This window comes from Nerophis ophidion, linkage group LG10 (genome assembly GCF_033978795.1).
Source record: "Nerophis ophidion isolate RoL-2023_Sa linkage group LG10, RoL_Noph_v1.0, whole genome shotgun sequence".
NCBI lineage: Eukaryota > Metazoa > Chordata > Actinopteri > Syngnathiformes > Syngnathidae > Nerophis > Nerophis ophidion.
This window is the reverse complement of record NC_084620.1, coordinates 63627078-63644450: the sequence shown is the minus strand read 5'-3', so window position 1 is coordinate 63644450 and position 17373 is coordinate 63627078. Positions and strand designations below refer to the sequence as shown.

Sequence of the window (17373 nt, the reverse complement as noted above, 5' to 3'; positions counted from 1 at the left end):
GGGTACTAAAAGAAGTAGGAAATGGAAAAAAAATATATTTTCAATGTACATGAAGCAACATTTTTGTGTTTTCTGGGTAATGCAAAAAAGGAAACGGTGGTACAAGTCTCAAAGAAGGTGTTTTTCAACTTTAATGGATAAGTAAGAATTTAAATTTTGTTTTTTATTATGTGTCAACGGCCAATACTTAAAGAAAAATATGGGGAAAGATAATAAAAAATTAATAAAAAAGTATAAATATGCTGAAAAAAAAACTACTCATTCACCATAACATGAGTAAATGTATTGTAGTTGTTTCTCTGGTCCCTAAACTGTAAAACCTCCCAAATGTACTGCAGTATTGCCTTGGTTCTTGTTAAGGATAATGATGTTATTCAATTATACGCAAAGTAAGTTGAAGGCCAAGTGCAAATTCATAGGTGAAAGATGAGCATTTTCTTGTTTTAAATGTCATCGGATATCAGCTTAGATCGAGTAAAGGCGGCAATTTATTCACTTGACATTTGCCTAATTAAGCAACGAGGATCTTATTGTTATACTTCCAATAGATGTTGGCATGCAAATATTGTCTGCGGGAGTTACAATGCAGCGTTGAATGTGACAGCACTCCCGAGGGGCCGATAGACACTGCATTATTATGTGTTACGTCGCCGAACAATTGCATTGTTTTTAGCACATGAAAAAGACAAGATGTCACATTTTTGGAGAGACCATCCCCTTCCCTCATTTTAAAGCCGGAGGAATATGGTCCTACCTGTCATAATCCCCATTGCAGAGAGCCCGAACAGGAATTTTAAAAGCCTGCCACACGGGGTTCAATGTGTTCTTGACTACTTCGGTCTTGTGACAGATGGTGAACCTGCATAGCGAGAGAAAGAAAGAGGGAATAAAAGATTAGTGGGGTGCTAACTTCTTTAACACGGCCTGCTTCTCGCCAGCGTCCTGCCGCCTTGCACAATCCCCGAACAACCCCCGCCCGATGTGTACACACACTCTAAAAAAGACCCCACGCCGTTTGATCTGAAAGAAAATCAATGAAACCAATTTCCTCTGGATGCAGAGGAGGATTAAAGCAACCCAGAAAGAAGTCAGGGGTTAGAAAAAAAAAGGGAAGAGCGACTCACGTGCCATCTTCATTGCTCCTATAAAAGACCAGGAAGGGGTCGGACTTGCCGAAAAAATCCTTCTTGTCCAACTTGTTGCCACAAAACTGCACCATGACTGATTCCTAACCAACACACAAGGAAGGAACGAGGCGAGCAGGTAAATTAATTTACAGTGACTAGATCCAGGGACGTATTACATGCAGACACTTACCCTGCAGTTGTTCAGCTCCTCGGCTTTCACGATTATAGTGCCACATTTTTTCCCAGCAATGCCTCTGTAAACAGAACACAAAACAAGGTTAGGAGCGCTTAACTTCGTCTATTTTACGCCATTGTTCTCTTGCGGCATTCAAGCACTGAGTAAGAGACTGCACAACCACCTTTGCAAAGCCTATACGAGATCGATTCAACTGGCGGCCCGCGGGCTACAGTCGGCCAGCCAAAGCTTTTTATTTGGCCCACTGAACGTCGCCCAAAGAGGCTTGATGAAACCATTCAAACTAGGGTTGCTCATGTATGCAGTACTCCCACCACCCCGCAAGGGGGAACAGCGAGGTAAACGGTGAAGCAGCAGTGGGGTCAGTAGAAGAAGCACTATAAACCCTAAAATAAATCCAAATATTGCTGACTTTGGTAATAACATAGATAGATAGATAGATGGATAGATAGTACTTTATTTATTCCGTCAGGAGAGTTCCTTCAGGAAAATTACAATTTTCAGCACAATCCCATTCAAGATCAGACAAACATTACAGGGAGACAGAACAGGATCGCTGACGGGTCTGCCGGCTTCCAGCGCCCCTTACAAAAAAGATGACATACAGGTAAACAAGGGGGGTGGGAAGAAAAAAAATAGAAGATTAAAATAAAATTAAAAAATCGGTCTTAGCCTAGGCCCTGGAGTGGGGGTGCAGACTGAGGCCAAGGGGGAAAAAAAAAACAAACAAAAAAAAAAAACAACAACAACTCATAGCCATAGTACACATCCCTCTTCCATGTGTGTAAGAGGGAAACATCAAACATCAAAGAACACAGAGGACATTAAAGACATTAAAGCAGCAGATACAACCAGACACTTCTACATACAGCTATGAATAAAAAGTAAAATAAACATATCCACTGTGGTGGCCTCTGCGGTGTTCCACGCCATCGTCTGCTGGGGTGGAGGGAGCATGGCCAGAGACAGAAGCAGACCCAACAAGGCAACCAAGACAGCCGACTCCACTCTCGGCCAGTGTCCAGTCCGCATGGATGAGCGAGGATACGTCCAAGGTGACTGAGGTGTCCTACACCTGCTCACCCAGTCAAGACACCGCGAAGCCTCTCCGTCCCAGTAGCTCAGTGCTAGCTCCACAGTCCTGTCCCCTCATCCGCATCTCCTCCAGTACATCCAAACAGACTGGTGTAGCAGAGACCCTGCAGCTGGTCTCCATGGCCAAAAGGCTCCCGGGAGGCAGATCCAGAAGTCCACAAAAAAAACACCACAGAGGTCACGAAAGTGCCACCCCTTGTCACACAGTCCCAAAGGGTCCCGGACCAAAATGCAAAAAAATATAATACCACATGAAAACAAGAGGGAAACAGAAAAGGATGACACAAGAGCACAGAGCTCCTGCCTACAGCAGCCACTACAGCAGCGCCATCTTGGAAAAAAACGTAACTCTTTTAGGTTTTGCTCACATTTGATTTCTTTTATTTACCGAAGACTTGGCAAGTCTGTGCCTTTTGAAATACCCGTAGCACACGTTTAACAAATACCAATGATATCCAGATAATACGTAAACAGGAACTAATAACCGTTAATAGTATATCAAACAAACCTTTAACAAAGTGATTACTGCAAACTCATGCATTCTTCGACTCTGTTCCCTTGGACTGGAGTGTGAGCTGCTTGCTTTTCTCGTCGTCATTTCCACAAAACTTTCACTTTTCCGCCCTTTTTGATAACCTCTTAAGGAACTCTAAAGACATTTTTATCCTTTTTCGGCTGTTTTGTACAGCCTAAAACAACAAGAATAGGACATTTTGTCTTTGAGAAAGGTTAAATGGTGCCCAGTCCCCATTGAGAACAGAGCTAGCTTGACCACCACCAGTATTCATTGGGCAGGACGCGTGACGTTGATTGATTGATTGATTGATTGATTGATTGATACTTTTATTAGTAGAGTGCACAGCACAGTACATATTCCGTACAATTGACCACTAAATGGTAACACCCGAATAAGTTTTTCAACTTGTTTAAGTCGGGGTTCACGTTAATCAATTCATGTTACGTCAGTAACATTTCAGCAATAGGCATAGGCATACTTGCCAACCTTGAGACCTCCGATTTCCGGAGGTGGGGGGGTGGGGGGGGTGGGGGCATGGTTAAGAGGGGAGGAGTATATTTACAGCTAGAAAAGTGCAGATTGGATTTTAACCTATTTAAAACATGACATCAAAAATATATATTTATTGTGAGAAATCATCAAGATGATCAGTGATTCCACAAATATAAATGTCATTAATTATTAATAATAACAGGGTTAAAGATAAATTGAGCAAATTAGCTGTTTCTGGCAATTTATTTAAGTGTGTATCAAACTGGTAGCCCTTCGCATAAATCAGTACGCTATTAGTAGCTCTTGGTTTCAAAAAGGTTGGTGACCCCTGCCGTAGATGTTACTGTCACATATGCATGTACAGTAGATGGCAGTATTGTCCTGTTTAAGAGTGTCACAACATTGCTGTTTACGGCAGACGAACTGCTTTACGGTAGACGAAAACGTGACTGCTGTTGATGTGTGTTGTTACTGCGCTGGGAGGACGTTAATGAAACTGCCTAACAATCAATCAATCAATCAATCAATGTTTACTTATATAGCCTTAAATCACTAGTGTCTCAAAGGGCTGCACAAGCCACAACACAAACCACTACGACGTCCTCAGTAGGCCCACATAAGGGCAAGGAAAACTCACACCCAGTGGGACATCGGTGACAATGATGACTATAAGAACCTTGGAGAGGAGGAAAGCAATGGATGTCGAGCGGGTCTAACATAATACTGTGAAAGTTCAATCCATAGTGGATCCACACAGTCGCGAGAGTCCAGTCCAAAGCGGATCCGACACAACAGCGAGAGTCCCGTTCACAGCGGAGCCAGCAGGAAAACATCCCAAGCGGAGGCAGATCAGCAGCCCAGAGATGTCCCCAGCCGATACACAGGCAAGCAGTACATGGCCACTGGATCGGACCGGACCCCCTCCACAAGGGAGAGTGGGACATAGGAGAAAAAAGAAAAGAAACGGCAGATCAACTGGTCTAAACAGGGAGTCTATTTAAAGGCTAGAGTATACAAATGAGTATTAAGGTGAGACTTAAATGCTTCTACTCAGGTAGCATCTCGAGTACTGGAGCCCGAACGGAAAACGCTCTATAGCCCGCAGACTTTTTTTGGGCTTTGGGAATCACTAATAAGCCGGAGTCCTTTGAATGCAGATTTCTTGCCGGGACATATGGTACAATACAATCGGCAAGATAGGATGGAGCTAGACCGTGTAGTGTTTTATATGTGTAAACCCTCAGAAGAAACCAAGAACTGGCCCTCGATCATTCTACAGTTAAAACGTCATTGGGCAGGCTCTCTGTCTATATTGTGGGAAAGCTGACATGAAAACAGGCTGTCCCGGGAGGTTTTCGGGAGAGGCGCTGAATCTGGGAGGGTTGGCAAGTACGGCAATAGGGCTGGGCGATCATATGATTGTTATTCATTTAAATTTGATCACGGTGTTTAGCTGTTAGCATATATTACCTCGATCAAACATGGCGGTAATGTCTGTTACAAGATATGACAGTAGTAAACAGTAGGGAAGCAAAGGTGCTTTGTATAATCCTGCATGGAGCAATCCATCATTATTGACCGTGGTCATGTGTGTGTCTGCGAAAGTGTGTGTGCGCGACCATCCTCGTCAATGTTCAATCTGTGTTGTCCCTCTGGAAATGCAGCCCAGAAGAATAAAATAAAGAAATATGGCCAACAGTAGGATATACATTGAAAAACTAAATTTAAAAGGAGCATCGACTTTGGTCTCACTGACTGCTGCAGCTCACCAGTAATCGTGCCCTAAATGTGGATTCGCAGGCCCTCACAGAATGTCTTTGTGATGAATCGACTTTATTGGTTCTCACTGGGAGAATAAACACACCATATACTTTAAGAAAAACTTGTTTTTCTAAATATTTGCTCCGATTCAACTCCTGGGATATAGATAACATGTAGTAAAAAAAAATCTGCATACACTTTTTGTTCAAATCCTTTTTGAGTTTGTAGATAAAAACATGTTTTTGAACTGGTATGGTATGCTCTTAATTGTCATTGCACAAGTACAAGGAAATTTCATTTTCACCAATAACCCATTCAAGATTAGTCAAACATCGTACAGGCTTAAAGAACAGGAAAAGTGATGTGTCGCCACTTAAGGCGCTCCGTAAAAGGTGGGGAAAGGGTTGACGCTCGGAAGTAAAACAAACAAAAAAAAAGTTGATCTCAGACTGGGCTCCTATTGTGGGAGTCGAATTTGGGGTGAGAAAAAAATCTCCATAAAATAATCCATCCATCCATCCATTTTCTACCGCTTATTCCCTTTTGGGGTCGCACCTATCTCAGCTACAATCGGGCGGAAGGCGGGGTACACCCTGGACAAGTCGCCACCTCATCGCAGGGCCAACACAGATGGACAGACAACATTCACATTCACACACTACGGCCAATTTTAGTGTTGCCAATCAACCTATCCCCAGGTGCATGTCTTTGGAAGTGGGAGGAAGCCGGAGTACCCGGAGGGAACCCACGCATTCACGGGGAGAACATGCAAACTCCACACAGAAAGATCCTCAGCCTGGATTTGAACCCAGTACTGCAGGACCTTCGTATTGAGAGGCAGACGCACTAACCCCTCTTCCACCGTGAAGCCCGACACTTTTTGTTCAAATCCTTTTTGAGTTTGTAGATAAAAACATGTTTTTGAACTAGTATGGTATGGTATGCTCTTAATTGTCATTGCACAAGTACAAGGAAATTTCATTTTCACCAATAACCCATTCAAGATTAGTCAAACATCGTACAGGCTTAAAGAACAGGAAAAGTGATGTGTCGGCACTTAAGACGCTCCGTAAAAGGTGGGGAAAGGGTTGTCGCTTGGAAGTAAAAAAAAAAAAAAAAAAGTTGATCTCAGACTGGGCTCCTATTGTAGGGGTCCAATTTGGGGTGAGAAAAAAAATCTCCATAAAATAATCCATCCATCCATCCATTTTCTACCGCTTATTCCCTTTTGGGGTCGCGGGGGGGCGCTGGCGCCTATCTCAGCTACAATCGGGCGGAAGGCGGTGTACACCCTGGACAAGTCGCCACCTCACCGCAGGGCCAACACAGATAGACAGACAACATTCACATTCACACACTACGGCCAATTTTAGTGTTGCCAATCAACCTATCCCCAGGTGCATGTCTTTGGAAGTGGGAGGAAGCCGGAGTACCCAGAGGGAACCCACGCATTCACGGGGAGAACATGCAAACTCCACACAGAAAGATCCTCAGCCTGGATTTGAACCCAGAACTGCAGGACCTTCGTATTGTGAGGCAGACGCACCAACCACTCTTCCACCGTGAAGCCCCATAAAATAATCATTAAACATAATTTATGTGTTGGTGGTACACATTATTTTACAGTACCTCAAATTCAAACTGCACTTTAATGTACGATCACTAAATCAGCAATGAATTGCTGCCCCCCCCCCACACACAATCTAGGTCAGGGGTGGGCAAACTTTTTGGCTCAGGGGCCACATTGGCTTTTTAAATTTGACGGACAGGCCTGGCGAGCGAGCACATGATGCATTTCAAAGCATATATCTGTTGGAACTAAGAGTAGGCCTCCCAAATATGGGTTATTTTAATCATAAAACATCTATTTTCAACAATATCATATAAGAACATCAAATAAACATAAAAATGGTAATAAAGCGCTAACACTTACACTCTCCTTTAGCGGCAGCAGTGTTGTTGATCACCCTTTTTTGCCGGTGTGTCAAAGTCTAGAATCAGTTTTGCTGTGGGATTTTTTAAAAACAGATCTTTGATTAATTAGGGGCGGCATGGCGTAGTTGGTAGAGCGGCCGTGCCAGAAACCTGAGGGTTGCAGGTTCGCTTCCCACCTATTGACATCCAAATCGCTGCCGTTGTGTCCTTGGGCAGGACACTTCACCCTTGCCCCCGGTGCCGCTCACACTGGTGAATGAATGATGAATGAATGATTGGTGGTGGTCGGAGGGGCCGTAGGCGCAAACTGGCAGCCAGGCTTCCGTTAGTCTACCCCAGGGCAGCTGTGGCTACTGATGTAGCTTACCACCACCAGGTGTGAATGAATGATGGGTTCCCACTTCTCTGTGAGCGCTTTCAGTATCTAACAATAGAAAAGCGCGATATAAATCTAATCCATTATTATTATTATTATTACTACTATTCTGTTTTAATATTTGGCGGGCTGCATTAAATGGACCAATGTGGCTCACGTGCTCTTAATTTGTTCACCCCTGATCTATGTTCACATTTGCCAAACCGCTGGTGAGAATTTCTACACTGATGTATACAAGTAATTAAAGTGAATACATAATAATGTGATGTTTAGTAAATGTTACAGTAAGAAAATAATTAAAATGGCCTCATTCATCACGGTTTACCTGACACATGAAACGTGACAAACTGGGAGGCTGCACTATCCACTTTAGCCTCCAGATAGCATTAGAGTGCTGAGTAGAGATGTGCGGATAGGCAATTATATCATCCGCATCCGCGTCTCCAAAATCGTCATCCACCCGCCGCCCACCCGAACCAACATTTTATCGGGACCGTACCCGCCCGCCAACCGCCCGCTGAATTACATCAGATGTTGGCCACCTTTACCACTCACATAGCTATTTAAAATTGTATCATAGAGTAAAGTAGTCAATTGGAGCCGCTAACGTTTTCGCGACTATTCAATAGCGTTCATCCTGATGACAAGAATATGGGCGTGCTGTGAAGCCATTGCCTTTGACATCTTCAACAACATGTACGAACCGATTGTTGGTCCAGCAACATGTTGTGTGCAGTTTCCGCAATCACACGCATGAGATTGAAAGGCATAGTGGGTGATACAGAGTACACTGATGGTTGTGATATAAACAACTTTAACACTTACTAATATGCGCCACGCTATGAAGCCACAAAATACAAGATTGACAAACACATTTCGGGAGAACATCCTCACAGTAACACAACATAAACGCAACAAAACTAATACCCATAATCCTTTGTATTCATGACACCTCCTGAATATATTTTACACCCCCGCGCCCCCAACCCCGCCCACCTTACTAACGCACGGGGGGGGATGTGGCGGGGTTTGGGTTGTATAAAATAGTCAGGAAGTGTCATGAATACAAAGGATTTTGGGTATTTGTTGTGTTGCGTTTATGTTGTGTCACTGTGAGGATGTTCTCCCGAAATGTGTTTGTCGTTCTTAATTGGTGTGGCTTCAAAGCGTGGCACATATCACTAAGAGTGTTAAAATTGTTTATATCACAACCATTAGTGTACTGTGTGTCACCCAGTATGCCTTGCAGTCGTGTGCGTGTTGCCGCGGAAGCCACACACAACATGATGCTGGACTGACAAGCAGATCGTGTATGATGTAGAAGGCGACAAAAACCAATGGCTTCATAGCACGCACTAATATTTAATATCTGGGTAACTGCCGGCAGTCATTCAAGAGAATAATAGAGTCTCCTATTGACTTCTTCGCTTTATGACACGGTTCTTAAATGGCTCTTTGAATGGCAAAGGATACCGATCCCAGAACCATGTATATCAAATGTCTCCGAATGGTTCAACCGCCACCCGCCCGAATCTAATTAAAATCAATTTTTTCGTCATGTCAACCGCCCGACCCGCGGTTTACCCGCGGACTCCGCGGATGAGACCGCAAACCGTGCATCTCTAGTGCTGAGTATCTTAAAAATGTGTTTTTTGGCAATTCCAACTTTGACCTACGCAGAGTGGAGCTTCCCATTATTTTCAGCAGACTGCATTGCAAATGACCACTTCCTCCGCCCTTCCTCTCACGGGAGACACACCTAGGAATGGGGGCCATATGAATCTATTCCCTACTGTAACTTGAAAATAAAAAAGTCTTAAAGTATTCAGTACACCACGTTTACTGCAGAAGGAAGTTTGAACTTACTGAAAAGGAAGCAAAACAGTGGCCCTGAAACGAAAGTACGACCCGTAGCGTGGGTTACACGTACCATTACACCTCTAGTCAACACAATCCAGGATATTATGAACACAATGACAGTTGTCAGCTTTAAGCATATATTAATACATCGATCAAACATGGTGGAAATGCATGGGACGATTCCCCCTGAATAATTATTTAAAAAAATTGTGATATTGATAGAAAAAAATTAATCATGATTTTTTTTTTTTTTTTGGCCATATCGCCCAGCCCTACGCCAGTATATACAAACAATATAAATATATCAATCAATCAATCAATGTTTACTTATATAGCCCTAAATCACTAGTGTCTCAAAGGGCTGCACAAACCACTACGACATCCTCGGTAGGCCCACATAAGGGCAAGGAAAACTCACACCCAGTGGGACATCGGTGACAATGATGACTATGAGAACCTTGGAGAGGAGGAAAGCAATGGATGTCGAGCGGATCTAACATGATACTGTGAAAGTTCAATCCACAATGGATCCAACACAGTCGCGAGAGTCCAGTCCAAAGCGGATCCAACACAGCAGCGAGAGTCCCGTTCACAGCGGAGCCAGCAGGAAACCATCCCAAGCGGAGGCGGATCAGCAGCACAGAGATGTCCCCAGCCGATACACAGGCAAGCAGTACATGGCCACCGGATCGGACCGGACCCCCTCCACAAGGGAGTGTGGGACATCGAAGAAAAAGAAAAGAAACGGCAGATCAACTGGTCTAAAAAGGGAGTCTATTTAAAGGCTTGAGTATACAAATTAGTTTTAAGGTGAGACTTAAATGCTTCTACTGAGGTGGCATCTATATATATTTTAAAAAGTACTAAAATCTTAACTAAAAGAGTATAACATGAATGCTATTACAATTAAATGAATGTGAATAGAGACTTATTCAGACTAACGTTCTATGATACAAAAAGCTCAGTGTAGTGAGTGCGGTGTGTCTGTTGACGGGAGGAAGAAGGAGTGGACTGGGCAAGGGGGCTGCCGAGCTAATAACTGTGTGGAAAATTACAGATGGCAGTTTGCCTTGTTGGTGTATGCATGCATTGTGCTTCCCTTCAATGCGGCGCTGGCAAAGGTGGAAGGAGGTGATGCATGCGGGTGCGTGGGCGTGAGTCAAGTAAACAACTTGACTTGACTTCGTCCTTTATAGCACCAGCACAGTTAGGATGAGAGCGGGTCGCCATTCTGGAGTGTTAGTGTGTAAATATCTCTTGACATGAAATGCGTGAAATTGCTTGCATACAGTAAGGACTATTTGTGACCAAAGCGTGCAATGCAAGCAATGACAGCAGCTGGTTGTCAACGATGTCTTTGTTTTGACATATTTTGTTATCACAGCACCTTTGTGAGCAGTGTAACAGAACCACAAAGCCTGAAGCAACATTGTCATCTTGACGTTTTTTGCTTACCAAAATAGTATTTAATTAAAGGCAGGGCATTTATTTTAAAAAAGAAAACGCAAAGAGGACGCAGCGGGAATAAGTTTCAGGCGATAACTGGAGAGAGGTTGGTATTTTTTTTGTACTGGAATAATGGTGAGAGCTGAAGATGCCGGTCAGATGAAGCCATCATGGATCGGTTTGCAGCCGAGTGTGAAGCGACCGGAATGAGAATCAGCACCTCCAAGTCCGAGTCCATGGTTCTCGCCCGGAAAAGGGTGGAATGCCCTCTCCGGGTTGGGGAGGAGACCCTGCCCCAAGTGGAGGAGTTCAAGTACCTAGGAGTCTTGTTCACGAGTGGGGGAAGAGTGGATCGTGAGATCGACAGGCGGATCGGTGCGGCGTCTTCAGTAATGCGGACGTTGTACCGATCCGTTGTGGTGAAGAAGGAGCTGAGCTGGAAGGCAAAGCTCTCAATTTACCGGTCGATCTACGTTCCCATCCTCACCTATGGTCATGAGCTTTGGGTCATGACCGAAAGGACAAGATCATGGGAACAAGCGGGGGAAATGAGTTTCCTCCCCCGAGTGGCGGGGCTCTCCCTTAGAGATAGGGTGAGAAGCTCTGTCATCCGAGAGGAGCTCAGAGTAAAGCCGCTGCTCCTCCACATGGAGAGGAGTCAGATGAGGTAGTTCGGGCATCTGCTCAAGATGCCCCTCGAACGCCTCACTAGGGAGGTCTTTGGGGCACGTCTGACCTCGGATAAGCGGAAGAAGATGGATGGATGGATGGATGGATGGATGGAAAAATGGTTTGGAGGGCATGAGAAAGTGGAATGGAAAAAAAAGACTGTAAATTCCAAACTATAAGCCTCTACTTTATTCCTGCGCTTTGAACCCCGTGGCTTATAGAAGAGTGCGGATAATTTAAGGATTTTTCTTCGCTGAAGGCCATAATGTAAATAGAACTCATAAAACACATGCAAAGACACTGAAACGGTATGTTATTGTTTGTGCTTTAGCGTCATCTTTTGGTTGAGTTCGCTCATTGCAGGTGATGCTGGATTAGTGTCTGCAGTGTTTCCTGCCGTTTAAAGGGGAACTGCACTTTTTGGGGAATTTTGCTCATCGCTCACAATCATTATGAGATACAACAGGGGTCGGGAACCTTTTTGGCTGAGAGCCAAGAAGCTAAATATAAATGTATTTCCGTAAGAGCCATGTAATATTTTTTTTAACACTAAACACAACTAAACGCGTGCATTTTTAAGTAACACCAACATTTGTAGAGTATAATAGGTCTCTTATTCTTTTTAATAACATTGTTATTCTGAAGCTAACTGTGTAGGGAGCGTGGCCTGTGGGCCTGCAGCGAAGCCGGGTTTTGCCAGGACCGGCCTCAAAATCAGCGACAGGTGCGTAGATGGCCCACCTGGGCCTTGCTATCTAATCATCTGTCGCAATGTTATAAGCAGCAGCCAGGAGGAGAGACGGGGTTGGGGTTGGGGCTGGAGCCAGAGCGCGAGCGAGAACAAAAGAGAAAAAGACAATTGCTGGAAAGAAACTGAGGGACTTATTGAATAATAAAACAATATTGTAACCCTGAAACAGGCTCTCACGTTGGTGCTTGGTGGTCTTAAGAACCCCCTGGAGGGCAAGACCCACACTAACCAATAATAAATAAATGACTTCTTACCAATAAGGCAATTTCTTGAACATAAAAATGCATGCGAATGTTTTATATTTTGAACGTTATTTTTAACATTGTGAATACAAGTGGAATTATTCAAAACTTATCGTGTTAAGCATTGTCTGCTCAGATTTATCTGAGAGCCGGATGCAGTCATCAAAAGAATCACATCTGGCTCGCGAGCCATAGGTTCCCTACCCCTGAAATACATGATGACGGATGGATTAAAAACAAACAAAAAAAAAGCATTCTAAATTTAAATAAATAAACATAAATAAAAGTCCGCTAAAAACGCAGCTAATAGGAGCTCCTATATTTCGCCCATAAAATCCAATAAATAACAATACTTTATTCAAATTTTGTGACTTAAATATCAACCAAGTATTCGTGGTATTGTTATTATAAGCGGTAATGTAAAGGAACTATCTATAGTGGCGCCATGAACACTACCGTGTGTGCCAATGTTTACATCCTTTCTCCCTGTAAGTTTATTCTAGATCATAAATCATGCATCTCACCTGGACAGACTAAGTCTGAGTAGGTATTCCAACAAGTTGGCACATAAAGACAGCCATTTAAGACCCGAAAATGGCCCGAACTGCACAAAAAGATATTTTGCGACCGTCCCCTCCACCCCGTTTCTTTGTGAGGATTATGAGTCATTATTCATCTAAATGGGAATATATGAACATCCGAGCAGACCGTGTACAGTAAGTGATGTTTTATTCTGTTTGTTGGGTCTCATAAAGTTTGTAGTGAGTAATATATGAACATTCGAGCAGTTGGCATCCTAATCACTGCAGACCATGTACAGTAAGTGATGTTTTATTCTGTTTGTTGGGTCTCATAAAGTCTGTGGTGAGTAATAATCAGAGATGAAAAAAAAAAAGCAAAGATTGTGATGCGTTTTTGAAATTGATGCAAGGCCCATCCATCCATCCATTTTCTACCGCTTATTCCCTTTTTGGGGTCGCGGGGGGCGCTGGCGCCTATCTCAGCTGCAATCGGGCGGAAGCCGGGGTAAACCCTGGACAAGTCGCCACCTCATCGCAGGGCCAACACAGATAGACAGACAACATTCACACTCACATTCACACACTAGGGCCAATTTAGTGTTGCCAATCAACCTATCCCCAGGTGCATGTCTTTGGAGGTGGGAGGAAGCCGGAGTACCCGGAGGGAACCCACGCATTCACGGGGAGAACATGCAAACTCCACACAGAAAGATCCCGAGCCTGGATTTGAACCCAGGACTGCAGGAACTTCGTATTGTGAGGCAGACGCACTAACCCCTCTCCCACCGTGAAGATTGATGCAAGGCATTTGTTTAAAATGAATACGTAAATATAGAATGTTATAATAAATGTGCACGTTGCTAGATTACATATACTTACATCATGCATATAAAACTTCAAAGGATATATTTTTTTAATGGCTTTGTAGGTGGAATTGTGAGCAGATTTTTAATTGCATTTATTCAATATTTAGAATGCAATAAAAAAAAAAACACACATCCATCATCATGTCTTCCATAATGATTGTGAACGATAGGCAAAATACAAATAAAAAGTGCAGTTCCCCAAATAGGTTCATTAGGTCTTCAAATAATTATGCAATTTGTTGTTCTTATAGCCCGACCTGTGTGTTTATTTCCGTACCTGACGGTTTTGGCTGCAACTGTTGCCTTCCTCAAAGGTTGTCACTTGAACACACAGGTCTGGCTACAAGAATAACACGGCATAATGGCATACGTGCAGTTCCCCTTTAAAGTACAGGTCTTCTAATCATCCATAACGTTTCTACTCATATGTACTCTTCATTTATCACTGCAGGCAACATTTGTAAGTTTTATAATTTAATTAAAATTATTCATACTTACTGAACAGTTCCATGTGTGACGTCTGTAGGATTGTTCATTTGTACATGCTATCATAATGTAATCAAGCTAGCGTCATTAGCTAAAATGCTAACACGTTTACGAGTGTCTGTGTTAGTATCATTAACTTACAACGACATTCTTTATGTATTGTTTCTGATTCACGAATTACTCAGAAAATTCATCAAAACGTCACCGTGGAGTTATCGAGTCTGTTTAGCTGATTGGAGGGATAGCTTCCGCAGCTAGTGGGCCCATGACGATGACTTCTGTTTTGTTTGACCAACCGTTTTACTGCCGTTTTACGGACACTGTACAGAAACAATTATGGTTTGTGTATGGTTTTTAAAATATATGGGAGAAAGACGGGGCTTCACGGTGGCAGAGGGGTTAGTGCGTCTGCCTCACAATACGAAGGTCCTGCAGTCCTGGGTTCAAATCCAGGCTCGGGATCTTTCTGTGTGGAGTTTGCATGTTCTCCCCGTGAATGCGTGGGTTCCCTCCGGGTACTCCGGCTTCCTCCCACTTCCAAAGACATGCACCTGGGGATAGGTTGATTGGCAACACTAAATTGGCCCTAGTGTGTGAATGTGAGTGTGAATGTTGTCTGTCTATCTGTGTTGGCCCTGCAATGAGGTGGCGACTTGTCCAGGGTGTACCCCGCCTTCCGCCCGATTGTAGCTGAGATAGGCGCCAGCGCCCCCCGCGACCCCACAAGGGAATAAGCGGTAGAAAATGGATGGATGGATGTGAGAAAGACTCCACAAGACCAAAATAAGTCTTCAAAGCGAAGGGAAAAGGAGCACGGTGCCACAATTTGACAATACTTTTAAGGAGGTCTGGCAATCTGACAAAAAAAGGCCCGCTGTCTGATGAGCGCCATTCTAAGAAAACCACCTGACAGAGATCGAGTCAGGCAAGTCGCTTAAACAGCCCGGAATTGGGGTCAAAGACCACCACTGCCTGTATGTAATTTGAGCGTTTTTACTGCAGCAAGAAGGAAGCGGGAGGGAAAGTGCTTCTGATACAACAGATGTGAAACTATCCATAAAAGCAGAATTGTGTATTTTTGTCGTCAAGAAGAAACTGTGTGTAATGCAAACGCCATGGCGCATTTTAAAGGCATTTTTTAGAAGCTTTTCTGGAGCTGTGGGAAACAGCATGGTATGATAACTATTACAATATATCAATTAGAATATTTGACAACTAGCAGGAATCTAACGGTAGATAGATAGATGGATGGATGGATGGATGGATGGATGGATGGATGGATGGATGGATGGATGGATAGATACTCTAGCCTTTGAATAGACTCCCTTTCTAGACCAGTTGATCTGCCGTTTCTTTTCTTTTTCTTCTATGTCCCACTCTCCTTTGTGGAGGGGGTCCGGTCCGATCCGGTGGCCATGTACTGCTCGCCTGTGTATCGGCTGGGGACATCTCTGCGCTGCTGATCCGCCTCCGCTTGGGATGGTTTCCTGCTGGCTCCGCTGTGAACGGGACTCTCGCTGCTGTGTTGGATCCGCTTTGGACTGGACTGTCACGACTGTGTTGGATCCATTATGGATTGAACTTTCACAGTATCATGTTAGACCCGCTCGACATCCATTGCTTTCCTCCTCTTCAAGGTTCTCATAGTCATCATTGTCACCGACGTCCCACTGGGTCATTATTGTCACCGATGTCCCACTGGGTGTGAGTTTTCCTTGCCCTTATGTGGGCCTACCGAGGATGTCGTAGTGGTTTGTGCAGCCCTTTGAGACACTAGTGATTTAGGGCTATATAAGTAAACATTGATTGATAGATAGATAGATAGATAGATAGATAGATAGATAGATAGATAGATAGATAGATAGATAGATAGATAGATAGATAGATGGATAGTACTTTATTAGGTAGGCTAAAAAGGAACAATTTGCCTCAGCACACTTAAGCATTTTCAAACCTTGCTGAAAACTCATCTACTTTCATTGGTATTCGACAGAGGTTTTTATCTGGCCCTGCGATGAGGTGGCGACTTGTCCAGGGTGTACCCCGCCTTCCGCCCGATTGTAGCTGAGATAGGCGCCAGCGCCCCCCGCTACCCCGAAAGGGAATAAGCGGTAGGAAATGGATGGATGGATGGGTTTTGAGACAACACGTGCTGTTAATTAATTACGGTTTATTGTATTAATTGCTTTTTTTGTTGTTGCTTTTGCTACTTTTGTTGTCTCATGTGCCCTGGTAGGTAGTTTTAATTTGTTTGACTTGACCTGATAATTAGGACGGTTAAGTATAATGCGTTAATACATGTCAAAATCACAAAAAAATCTAAATAATAATAATGTTTGAGCGCGGATTAGTCACGCAATTAGTTTTGACCACACATGGTCCTTTACCTTCATCGTGGATGGTTACCTTAAAGGTGGCGCAAAATCCCAAAAAGCGGCACCCTGTCCAGGTGACTTTTGCAGTTTTATCTACAATTTTCTTCATTTTCCCTTTCTTTTCTCACTCTCTGCAAAGAATCAACCGCAGGGCAACAGATGGTTCAATCAAACTTGACACTATTACATGATTTGCTATTAGTGTGTCATTCCCACTGACGTCCTGCGTTGCTTGGTTACCAGAGAGCGAGCGCCTTTGTTTATGCAACCAAACTTTCTTTACAACTTCTTTTTTTCAGACAGAAAAACAAAAAAAGGTTTTATCGAACACATTTTTTATTGGTATCGACTAAGTGTCAATCACGATATATATTGATATCGTTGTATCGCACAGCCTTATGCTAAAGTGCATATATAATCAATCCAAAGGTTGAATATCGCTATCGTTTGCCACGTCAATATTCTGTCACACTCCTAGCAGGCATCATGCAACGGGTGTCACATATCTCCAAACACATTAATAATGTCAATATATAAGCACCATTGTGTATAAAAACATACTCATTTCACACACTTATTGAATTACTCTGCCACTAAAACGAGTGTTTGCTTTTGGTATGTTTTTGATTGACTGTGAAGACACAGCGGGCTTCAAAAT

At 43.4% G+C, this 17373-nt stretch overlaps 1 protein-coding gene across 2 annotated transcripts in view; it reads right to left on the bottom strand.

Moving 5' to 3' along the window:
• The window catches only part of LOC133561175 (copine-8), a 236251-nt gene that overhangs the window by 93404 nt on the left and 125474 nt on the right, over positions 1–17373 (bottom strand). For both annotated transcript variants that reach the window (XM_061914452.1, XM_061914453.1), the window contains exons 7-9: positions 1318–1381; positions 1125–1228; positions 755–859 (exon numbers count right to left, since the gene is read on the bottom strand). In XM_061914452.1, the coding sequence (XP_061770436.1) occupies positions 755–859; positions 1125–1228; positions 1318–1381 (273 nt within the window). The remainder of the gene's footprint in view (positions 1–754; positions 860–1124; positions 1229–1317; positions 1382–17373) is intronic.